Source organism: Mesoplodon bidens (assembly GCF_964165515.1).
Source record: "Mesoplodon bidens genome assembly, chromosome: 2".
NCBI classification, from domain to species: domain Eukaryota; kingdom Metazoa; phylum Chordata; class Mammalia; order Artiodactyla; family Ziphiidae; genus Mesoplodon; species Mesoplodon bidens.
The window spans coordinates 94,069,290-94,082,057 of NC_138177.1; the positions used below are offsets into that span (position 1 = coordinate 94,069,290).

Sequence of the window (12,768 nt, forward strand, 5' to 3'; positions counted from 1 at the left end):
GGGATTCAAGCTGGGATTTCAGTCCCAGTTCTACAACCATAGCAATATTTCTGAGTCTGCAAAGTGTGTTGTATTATATAAAGGTACTGGATTAAATAATTCCTAAACCCCATTCAATGTTGAATATCCTATAACTGTAGCAACCATTTTCGTGAAATAGAGAAGGAAGAGTTGGGGAACAAGGGTGAGGGAGAATAAATCCATTTGGGGAAGAGAGTTAAAATCTCCTCTACATATAAGATAGAAAGGAAGCACTGGAACTTGGAGCTCACAATGAATAATAATTGTAATAATTATAAATTCCAATAAAAAATTCTTGGATCCTAAAAAAAATAAAAAGATATATACAGTTTCCAAAACTGGTAGAACTGAATACATTATACAACCTCCCTCTTTCCATATATAAAATTGCAGTAATAATAACAGTAATGATATCTACTTTAAAGTGTTTTGTGAGAATTAAATGAGTGAATAATGTGTCTGTTAGTGGTTCCATAAAAATATTATATCAGTCTTTCTCTCCTCTGCCTTACATGATCATTTCCCTTTCTACCATTAGCTGACACATTTTTATTTTTCCTATTAAAACAAAATAAACTCAATCTGAAAAGACTACATTCTGTAAGATTCCAACTATAAATATGACCTTCTAGAAAAGGCAGAACTATGGAGACAGTAAAAATATCAGTGGTTGCCAAGGGTTAGTGGGAAGGGATGAATAGGCAGAGCACAGAAGCTTGTTAGGGCAGTGGAAGTACTCTGTATGATACTATAATGGTGCAGGCATGTCATTATACATTTGTCCAAACCAGTAGAATGTACAGCACCAAGAGTGAATCCTAATGTAAACTGTGGACTTGAGTGATAATGATATATCAATGTAAGTTCATCAATTGTAACAAATGTACCACTCTTGTTGGGGATGTTGGTAATGCAGGAGGCTGTGTATATATGCAGGCAGGGGAGGATATAGGAAATCTCATTACCTTCCCCTCAATTTTTCTGTGAAACTAAAACTGCTCTAAAAATAAAGTTTATTAAAAAACAAAAACATAAAAACAACTGAATTAGAGTCTTGACTGCTTCTTCCCCTTTGGCTGATATACAACTTGCCAAACATTTTTATTTCTAGCCCACCTTTATTTCTTTTCTTTCTCTTTACTGAGATTTTTTTTGTTTCTTTTTGCAGCAAAATTCCTTGCACAGTTGTATACACTTATTGCTTCCAAATAGTCCCCTCAATTTCTTTTTTAAACCAACTCCAAATAGAGGGATTTTTTTTTCCTCCTTGAAAATGTTTTTTTTTCCTAAAAGTCATTAATAATATTTATGTTTCTAAACCTAATGGTCAAGTTTATATTATTGTTGACCTAGCAGCAGCATATAATACAGTTGTTCATTCTCTTCTTAAAATATTTTATTCTATGGTTTCCTGGATATCACATTCTCATTGTCTTCCCCTTTTCATTTTGGTTGCATATCCTCAGGCTCTTTGCTGATTTGTCCATCTCTCCCTAAGGTTTTGTTTGTTTGTTCACAAATTCTTTATATTTCCAGCTGTTGAGACAACACTTTTGAGAGTTGAGGTTACCTCTAGTGGCAAAACAAGAGCCAACCCTAAGCAGCAAGAATGCTATGGTAATGGAATACATGACCATTTCTCTTTTAGGACCTTCTTTGTTCTCCACTTCCAGAAGTTGTAGACATCTATTTAGTTTGATTATCTGTTGTCCTAATGAAGCTGCATCTACAACAGTCATGTCATCTGAAGTTCCTTCAATCATTGCACCTATATTAGAAATATTATACATGGAGTCAGTTCTGACCAGCTGTCCATTTTGGCAAACAGAATTTTCACTCATAGAGCACTCTCTTTTTAACCTGCCAATTTCATGGATTTCTTCATTTTGAGAGGTTGGAGGAGGTCTTTCTAAATCCAGAAAATCTAGTGGTCTTTCACTTAGCATAATCACATGAGGTGGTGTTTTTAGTGCCAGTGGTTTAAAGGGAGTTGACTGCATAAGGTCAAGATCTGCTGGTCTTGAAAGTGGAATGTCTTCATTATTTCCTGATACAACAATTCTCCCTGGAACCTGCATAATCACCCAAACAATTAAAGCTCCTTCTCAGAATCCTTGTTCAAGGTCAGCATTTGGTGGTTCTACCTTTAATTTTTCCAGGACCTTCAATTCGCTGACCAATACCTTTGGTGTATTCCATTTCATACTGAATTCAACTAATTTCTACCACCTCAGCAGCAGTGGGAGGAGGAAATGCTGCCCCACTCACTAAATGTGTACCAACTACTGCTTGCTTTTTGGCATTATCTGCTTCTGTGCTTCATATTAAATCCATTAACTTGTTTATGCATGTGCTGGACTTACAGCCACTTTTGTACCCCTGGGCCTGCTGGAGGGTCTCTGGTGAGAGTCACTGCCTGCTGGCTCCCAGAGGCCATTGGCCAAGCACAGGGAAGCCCTCCTTAATTTTTGAATATTGAAATACTCTGGGGTTCAGTCCATGTTTCTCTTCTCTATTTATATTCACATCCTTGGTAATCTCTTCTAGTCACATATTTTAAATTTTCTCAGTAGGCTAATGACTCCTATATTCATATCTCTTTTCCAGTTCCTATTCTTGAGCTTCAGTTGTTATAACTAATTCTCTTCTCAAAACTTGCAGCACTTGTAATTTCCCATATCTCATTTAATGAGAAGTCCATTCTTTAAGTGGCTCAAGCCAGAAATCTTGAGATCATCTTTAATTTCATTTTTTTCTCACACTTTGCATTCAAACCATATGAGTCTTTGGATTCATCTAATATACCCAAAATTGATTCCTCCCATCTGTGAAGAAATAGCTTATATCAGAAAACAACCCTTATTGTGAGAACAATTAAAAATTGAACAAATACCACACACACACACACACACACACACACACACTGCTTTTGTAAGCATCAGAGAACAACTGAGTCAACTAGACTCTAGGAGGAACAAAGATCCCAAAGAAAAAGGAAAAATTACATTGCATATTCTCCCTTAAGAATTTGTCAATTTTAATGGAAGAAACTAAGGGAACAAATAGAAAATAGCAGTTCAGAGTTGCTGACAATTGCATGGCCAGGGAGGAGAAACAAAAACCTGTTCGGGGCTCACCAATTAGGGGATATTTTGGAAATATCAGTTTGTTATTTGAAACTTCTGGAGGAACTCTAAGAGTAAAGGATAATTGGAAATAGACAAGTTCTTCAGGATGACTGAAATTCAGTCTCAGATTATATCAAATCTTGTTGGATCAAGGTTATTTACTTTTTTCTAACTACCTGACAGGAATTCTTTAAAAATTACATCTTCTTTTTGAGGAAGATGGTATCATCCTGAAGCTCTGAAATTTCAAATACAATCTCCAGAATTTAGTCAAAATGTAACAAGTATGCAAAAAAATCCATGAAAAAGCAAAAGAAACAAACCAAAAAACAGGAGCAAATGGTCAAATGCAAGGGAAAAAAAATTGGAGTTATCATATACAGACTTTAAAGTTACTGTGATTAGTATGTTGGCTAAAATATATGACAAGATGGAGAATATCACCAGAAAATAATGCATATTTTGGAATTGAAAATTACAATATTTACAGTAAATGACTTCACAGATATATTTAACCACACATTGAACAAGTATAAAACTAGTGAATTGGCCTTTAGGTGAGTAAAAATGTCCAATGTAAAACACACAGAGAAAAAAAGAATTATAAGAAACACCAAATATATGAGACATGGGTAAAATTTGTAATATAGCTGTAATGCGATCTTTGAATGGGATGAGTGAGAGAAGGGGCAGAAGCAATACGAGAAAAGCAACTGGGAATTTTCACAACTGGCAGAAAAAAATTAAACTACAAATTAAGGAAGCTCTACAAAGGCAAGAAGGAGATATAAAAGGACTTCTGCACCTAGTTAATCATTAAAAACAAACAAACAAACAAAAAACTGCTGAAAACCAGCAACAAACAAAAAGTCTAAAAACAGCCAGAGAAAAATAAAGGCATAACACTGTTAAGTAGGAAGAGTAAAACTGAAGGCTAACTTTTCAATCAGAACAACAGAAACCAAAAGAAAACAGAATGAATTTTTTTAAAGATCTGAAAGAATATACCGGCCAACGTAGATTCTAAGTTTCTTGAAAATATCCTTCAAAATGATACCTATGTAAAGATGTTTACAGATAAACAAATTGAAAGACTGTTTTGCCTACAAACTTGAAATATCAAAGGGAATTCCTAGAACAAATGCTAAATTATCCCAAGAAAATATGGCAATGCAGGAAGGGAGACTACAATAGAGGAGATGTATGGGTAAATAAGAAGTAACATTGATGAAAACAATCTCAATGTTTTGAGAGGTTTAAAATATATGCAAAATTAAAATACAGGAATACAATAAGATAACACATGGGAAGGAATGTATGGAATTAAAGAGTTCTAAGTTCTTATTCTAAGTCTGGGCAGTGGTAAAAAGTATAAGCCTAGAGAAGACCTTCAGTAAATAAATATATTTGATTTTTTAAATTCATTGTTTCTCAAAATGTGATCACATTTCTTCCATCATTTATCATAATTGGAAATATTGTTGAGTGGAACAAATTTTAGGAAATATTGATGCTACACTTATCAGGATTGATGTAAATCTATAGCCACCAATGGCATTCATGGGAGGAAAAAAATAAATCTCTGAAAAATTCTGAAAGATGATATTAGGGAAAATCTCTCAGACCAATTCTGCAGACCTGATTTTGTGTAGGGAGGTTGAATCTCTATTCTGTATTCCTTCAGCATATGTATATTTTTGTGTGATATAAATATTGACCTAATCATATATTGATGTCTATGCTTTTTAAAATTATTTTACCCATAGGTGCAAACCTAATATTAGGTTTGTATTAGATTGCTAGTTCATGTATATCTAGTTTGTTTCTTTTGAATTCCACAAAGAAATTTAAATAAAACTTTCAAAATGTAAAATATTTTGAAAAATTTTAGGCCTATTCTTACACACATTACAGGCCAACTTTTTATCTAGATATTTTCTCCTCTTCACCTAATTCAATTTTTGATTATATGGTTCTTTTAGACTATAATTATACTAATTACAGAGATTCTTCTTGAAAATCAGATTGTGCTACTTCCACACTGCCTCTTAATAGTCATAATGTAGGGATAAAATTTTACTCAGCAAAGTATATTAGCAACTCAGAATAAGTTTCATAAATAAGGACATAGCATAATTCTATTATTTTAATTACCATGTGCTTAAAGAAGAAAAGGGAAAGTTCTTAATTTTTAAGTTAACCCTTGAGAAATTAGACAATTCAATAAGCTCCTTAATACTATTTATATAAAAGCAAAACTAAACAAGTGGGACTACAGTAAATTAACTTCTGCACAGCAAAGGAAACTATCAACAAAATAAAAAGGCAACCTACTAAGTGAGAGAAACTATTTTCAAATCATATATCTGATAAGGAGTTAATATCCAAAATCTATAAAGAACTTATTCAACTCAGTAGCAAAAAACCAATCTGATTAAAAATGGGTAGAGGACCTGAATAGACATTTTTCCATCGAAGACATACACATGGCAAACAAGTACATGAAAAGAATGTTTAACATCATTAATCTTCAGAGAAATGCAAATCAAAACCACAAGAGATGTCAATGCACACTTGTTAGAATGGCTATTATCAAAAAGACAAGAAATAACAAGTATTGGCCAGGATGTGGAGAAAGGGAAACCCTTGTGCACTGTTGGTGGTAATATAACTTGGTGCAGCCACTAGGGAAAACAGTGTGAAGAGTCCTCAAAAAAATCTAAAAATAGAACTATCATATGATCCAACAATTCTACCTCTGGGTATTTATCCAAAGAAAATGAAAAACCTAACAAAAAGATATTTTTACTCTCATATCCATTGCAGCATTATTTACAATAACCAAGATATGGAAACAACCTGTGTCCATCCATGGATGGATGGATGAATAAAGAAGATGTGGTATATACATACAATGGAGTATTTTTCAGTCATAAAAAAAAATAAAATCTTGTCATTTGGGACAACATGAATGGACCTCAAGGGCATCATGCTAAGTGAAACAAGTCAGAGAAAGATAAATGACAAATACCATACAATCTATTTTATATGTGGAATATGATAAACAAAAGAAACAAACAAAAAACAAGCACATAAATATAGAGAATAGATTGTTGGTTGCCAGAGGTGGAGGGTGAGAGGGTAGGAGAAATAAATGACAGGTCAAAAGATAAAATATAAAGGTAAAATATAAAAAAGGTAAAATTCAAAAAAGTAAAACATAAACAATGACTTGGTCCTTACAGCTAGGTCTGCAAGAGCTAATCCAGTTTTAAGTGAAGTAATAAGAGATCTAGAATAAAGGCCAATCTCATTTTTTTTTCAACATTTGCTTTGACAGTAGAGAAAATAAGGATCTCTCTCTTTGAAATTCTGAGGCCAGAAAGAAGACTAAAGTTAACCATCAATAATAGTATCATCTTTGTAGTCAATTCAGAAAATATTTGCAAAACAAATATGCAAGCTTCAGAAAATCATCAAGATAGAAGTAATACACAGAAAACCATCTTATACCAATAGAGTAAGGCCAAAGATCTGAGTGGGTGAAAAAGCTACTGTATGCTACTATGCCCTAGTCACATACTGTGAAACACTCTGGGACAGAGTCAACTACATTTAAGACTAAACCCACTACAAAGTCTTCATTTGTTTTTATGTTTCAAATTTGACCTTGGAAAGTAAAAAATATTTGGTGATAAACTACCAGGTATAAAGATAATAAAGGACTCAAACCTATCTATTTATCTATCTATCTATCTATCTATCTATCTATCTATCTATCTATCCATCCATCCATCTATCTAATTTATTTTAATGGAAAAATTTTTAATTCTTATATTTTGAATATAATTCTTATATTTTGAAAATTCTTATATATTGGCAATAAAATATACTTCCTTAAGGAGACTAAAATCACCTACCTAATAAAAACATTGAAAATACAACACTTTTAAAATTAATTATGACCTTTCCATCATTTAGTTTTATTCAGTTAAGGATAACTATTAATGTTACCCTGAAATTTTGTGGGTTTTGTACATTCAATAAGCAATGTTAATCTCTGAACAGAAAAACATACCAATTCAGCAAAATCTATTTTTCCTTGAATAGTTCTTTGATTTGTTTTCCCATGGATACATGGGGAAAAGCTCAAAGGTCGTTAATGCTGGCATTAATATACATTAGTCATTGGAGTAGGCCATTTCCCAACTGGGTCCCACCACGTTTTCAATGGCCACCCAATTAATGACCATCTAATTGACTCATCTGCAAATCTTACAAAGCAATAGTTTTGCTAAGTAAATTGAACCTGCCATTGAAAAAACTCTGCAGAACTGAGGGCATAATTAACTCAACTGAGGCATACTTGATCTTAGAAGCCCTGGGGATAATCAATAATTAGTTTCATTCTGAAACGGTTCTGTTTCTATATCCATGACACAATGTTTCTGAATTACTGATGTTTTGACAATTGTTGCTTATTTGGATCAGAACAGAAAAGCTGTAGCTAACTCAAGTTTTATAGTATAATAAACTTTCCAAAGTACCTTGAGATTAAAAAGAATCAAAGTAAATGAAGCATCAAGTACTATTTATCTTCCAAAATATTAGTGCTTACAAAAACAAAGGAGGCCAAACAAACAACTCTGTATCCATCACATTCAATGTTATATAGCAGCAACATTTTATTTTATAAAACAAGAGAGAAAATTGAGAGATCTGATTTGCTGATAAACATTCTAACTGTGGCTTCCTGGAAAATTCATGGTTAGAAATTTATGAGCATCACCACTTAATTAAGAGTAAGAATTCTGAGCACAGAGACTATAATCAGTACAATTCATGGAGTTCAATATTTATGGGACCCATCAGTTAGCAAAAAGAGCAAGAGGGATTGAACACTTTGATAGTCTAATAAGAATTCCAAAAGCTTTTCTAAATGAAGTAAATTCATAAAACTCAAAGTGTATGCTTAGCATATGCTATGTAAATAGGCTTTTAAATACAATTTTCTGGCATCATGACAACATTTTGCTTTAAAGTTAGAAGAAATGTTAAATTATTGAAGCAATCTCTCTGTTCTAAATCAAGAGATGATACTGAAGCAGATTTATCTTTCTGCTTCCCAATTAAAAGGGAGTGTGTCTTGCCCTTTGTGTATTAGGTGAGATCAGATACTATTCCAGAGACATATTAAGCATTTATCCTAGATTTAAGTGCATGTAAAGGAAATGCACACTAATGGTTTCCTAAGTAATAATCACTTTTCCTTTAGTCATGATCACAAACTGATATTAAAAAGAGTATGCACAAAGGTGTGGCCAAGATGGTAGAGTAGGAAGACCCTGGGCTCACCTCCTCCCATGAGCACACCAAAATTGCAACTATTTACAGAGAAGCTATCAATGAGAATGACCTGAAGGATAGCAGGCAAGATCTTCCACAACTAAAGATACAAAGAAGGAACCAAAACAAGATAGCTAGGAAAGACAGTGATGCAGAATAGTCAAGACTTATACCTCTGAAGACGTGACCTACAATTGGGAGGATAATCACTATTTTAGAGGTTCTTCCCGAGAAGAAAGGTGTCCAAGCCCCATTTTAGGCTCCTCAGCCTGGGGGGTACTACACCAGGAAGCCAAGGCCCCAGGACATCTGGCTTTGAAGGTCAGTGGGGTTTAGATACAGGAGAGCTGGAGGACTATAGGAAACAGAGACTCTCCTATTAAAAGGTGTGTGCAAAATCTCACACACTCCAAGTCCCAGTGAAGAGGCAGTAATTTGAAAGGAGCCTGGGTTAGACACACTTGCTAGAACATCCCAGAGAGGCATGAGGCAACTGCAATTCCCCCTGTGTATACAGACATGATGGCAGCCATTTTTGGGGAGCTCATCTTACCAGGAGAACAATGATACTGGCAAGTGCCCTTTGGGAGGTCTCATCTAGCTTATTAGCAGTAGGGGCTTATCAACCCATGAGTAGGCCAGCACCAGCCTCAACCACCAGCCCCAGGTCCCACAGCCAGTCATACCAGGACCCTGCCCCATTCAAAAGTGGGCCAGCAGCCACAACACAAGGAAAGGCCTGGCAGCCAACTTGGCTGGGGACCAGTCCCACCTACCAGTGTGCCCTCTATTGTTGGCCCTGCCACAACATAAGGTCCCACTCAGCTCACATAGGGGGCACCACTATAGGATGTAGTTCTGGTGACCAGTGGAGAGTGTGCTGCTGTGCTCCATAGACTGTCTCCTACATAAGACTGTTTCTCCAAGATTAGGAAATGTAACCAGCCTACTTAATACATAGAAATAAACACAAACAATCAGGCTAAATGAGGAGACAGAGGAATGTGTTCCAAATTAAGGAAGAAGATAAAACCTCAGAAAAAGAATTAAATGAAGTGCAGATAAGCAATCAACCCAATAAAAAGTTCAAGATAATTATCATAAAGATGCTCATTGAACACAAGAGAAGAATGAATGAACACAGTGAGAATTTTAACAGAGTTAGAAAATATAAAGAACCAAACAGAGATGAATACCAGAACTGAAATAAAAAATACACTAGAAAAAAGATCAACAGATTAGATGATAGAGAGGAACAGATGAACAAACTGCAAGACATTAGTGGAAATCACCCAAGATGAACAGACAAAAAAAAAAAGAATTTTAAAATATGAGGATAGTTTACAAGACCTCTGTGACAACATCAAGTGTACTAATATTCACAATATAGGAATCTCAGAGGAGAAAAGAGAGAAAGGGGCAAATAACTTATTTGAATAAGTAATAGCTGAAAACTTCACTAATCTAGGAAAGGAAATAGACATTCAGGTCCAGAAAGCACAGAAAGCCCCAAACAAAATGAACCCAAAGAGGCCCACACCAAAACATATAATAATTAAAACGGAGAAAAAAAGGGATAATCTAAAAGCAAAGGAAAGCAACTAGTTATGTACAAGCGAACTCCCATAACCCTATAAGCTGACTTTTCAACAGAAACTTTGAAAGCTAGAAGGAAGTGGCACAATATATTCAAAGTGATAAAATGAAAAAAAAAAAAAAAACCTACAACCAAGAACGGTCTACCTAGCAAGGCTATCACTCATATTTGAAGAACAGATAAAGAGTTTTACAGAATATCAAAAGCTAAAAGAGTTCAACACCACAGCACCACATAGCTGGCTTAATAAGAAATGTTAAAGGGACTTCTCTAAGTGGAAAAGAAAAGATCACAACTAGAAATATAAAAATTATGAAAGAAAAAATATCATTGCTAAAGGCAAACATACAATAAATGTAGATTAAAATCAAGCACTTATAAAGCTAGTAGGATGATTAAAAGACAAAAGTAATAAAATCATCTATATCCACAATAAGTATTTAGGAATAAACAAAAGGATGTAAAATATGATGTCAAAAACATTAAACATGGAGGGGGGAGGGCAGTAAAAATGAAGGTTTGTGAGAATGTGTTTGAACTTAGCTCATCAACTTAAAATAATCACACATATAACAGAAAAAGAAAGGGATCCAGTCAAAACACTAAAGATAGTCATCAAATCACAAGGAAAGTGAACAAAAGAATAAAAGAACAAAGAACTCAAAAACAACCAGAAAAGAATTAACGAAACGGTAATAAGTACATACTTATCAATAATTACTTTAAATTTCAATAGACAAAATGCTCCAATCAAAAGACAGGGTGGCTGAATGAATTAAAAAATTGAGACACATATATATATTGCCTACAACAGACTCACTTCAGACCTAAAGTCACACACAGACTGAAAGTGAGGGGATGAAAGAAGTTATTTTCTGAAAATGGAAACAAAAAGAAAGCTGTGGTAGCAATACTTACATCAGACAAAAATAGACTTTAAAACAAAGACTGTAACAAGAGACAAAGAAGGACATTACATAATGATAAAGAGGTCAATCTAAGAAGATATAACAGTTGTAAATATTTATGCACCCAACATAGGAGCACTTAAATATATAAAGCAAATATTAACAAACATAAAGGGAGAAATTGACAGTATCACAGTAATAGTAGGGGACTTTAACACCCCACTTACATCAATGGACAGATCATCCAGACAGAAAATCAATAAGGAAATAGGAAATACTGGCCTTAAATGGCTCATTAGACCAGATATATATATATATATATATATATATATATATATATATATATATCATATATATATATATATATATATGATATATATCTATATCATATATCTATATCATATATATATGATATAGATATATGATATATATATATATATATCATATACATATATGATGTTCCAGCCAAAAACAGCAGAATACACATTGTTTTTCAAGTGTACATGGAACATTCTCCAATATAGAACCCATGCTAGGCCACAAAACGAGTCTCAATACATTTTAGAAGATTGAAATCATATCATGCATTTTTTCTGACCACAAATGTATGAGAATAAAAATAATTACAAGAAAAAACTGCAAAATACACAAACACATGGAGGCTAAATATGCTACTAACTATAAATGGGTCACTGAAGAAATCAAACAGGAAATTAAAAAATACTGGGAGACAAGCGAAAAATTGAAACACAATCCATCATCTAAAATCTATGGAATGCAGCAATAGCAGTTCTAAGAGGGTAGTTTATAGCAATAAAACCCTACCTCAGGAGAAAGAAAAAAAATCTCAATCTAACATTACACTTAAAATAACTGGAAAAGGAAGAATAAACACAACCCATGTTATTGGAAGAAAAGGAATAATAAAGATCCAATCAGAAATAAATGAAATAGAGACCAAAAAAAATCACTAGAAAAGATACATGGGGGCTTCCCTGGTGGCGCAGTGGTTGAGAGTCTGCCTGCCAATGCAGGGGACACGGGTTCATGCCCTGGCCTGGGAGGATCCCACATGCCGTGGAGCGTCTGGGCCTGTGAGCCATGGCTGCTGAGCCTGAGCGTCCAGAGCCTGTGCTCCGCAATGGGAGAGGCCACAACAGTGAGAGGCCTGCGTACTACGAAAAAAAAAAAAAAAGATACATGAATCTAAGAGCTGGTTCTTTGAAAAGATAAGCAAAATTGACAAACCTTTAGCCGGATTCATCAAGAAGAAAGACAGAGGGCCCAAATCAATAAAATCATAAACGAAAGAGAAGTTACAACTGATCCCACAGAAACACAAATGATCATAAGAGATTACTATGAACAATTACATACCAATGAAATGGACAACCTAAAAAAATGGGTATGCTCCTAGAAGCATAAAATCTCCCAAGACTGAATCAGGGAGAAATATAAAATATGATCAAATTGATTACCAGAATTGAAAATGAACCACTAATCAAAAATTCCCAACACACAAAAGTTTAAGACCAGATAATTTCACAGGTACATTCTACAAAATATTAAAAGAAGAATTAAGACCCATCCTCCCAAACTATTCCAAAAATACTGAATGGTAAAGAACATTTCTAAACTTATTCTATGAGGCCAGAGTCACTCTGATACCATAATCCAACAAAAGCACCATAATAAGAGAAAATTACATGCCAATATCACCAATGAACATAGATGCAAAAATTCTCAACAAAATGCCAGCAAAGCAAAT

The 12,768-nt window shown here is 34.1% G+C and overlaps 1 protein-coding gene across 1 annotated transcript; it reads right to left on the bottom strand.

The window, feature by feature from the left end:
* Nucleotides 1-1,514: 1,514 nt before the first annotated feature.
* LOC308630221 (mitochondrial fission factor-like) lies at nt 1,515-2,345 on the bottom strand (the record flags this gene model as incomplete). The annotated part of the gene is made up of 1 exon (XM_081258707.1): nt 1,515-2,345. Exon 1 carries the CDS (start codon nt 2,097-2,099, stop codon nt 1,515-1,517), a length of 585 nt encoding a protein of 194 aa, XP_081114833.1. The 5' UTR covers nt 2,100-2,345.
* Nucleotides 2,346-12,768: the final 10,423 nt, after the last annotated feature.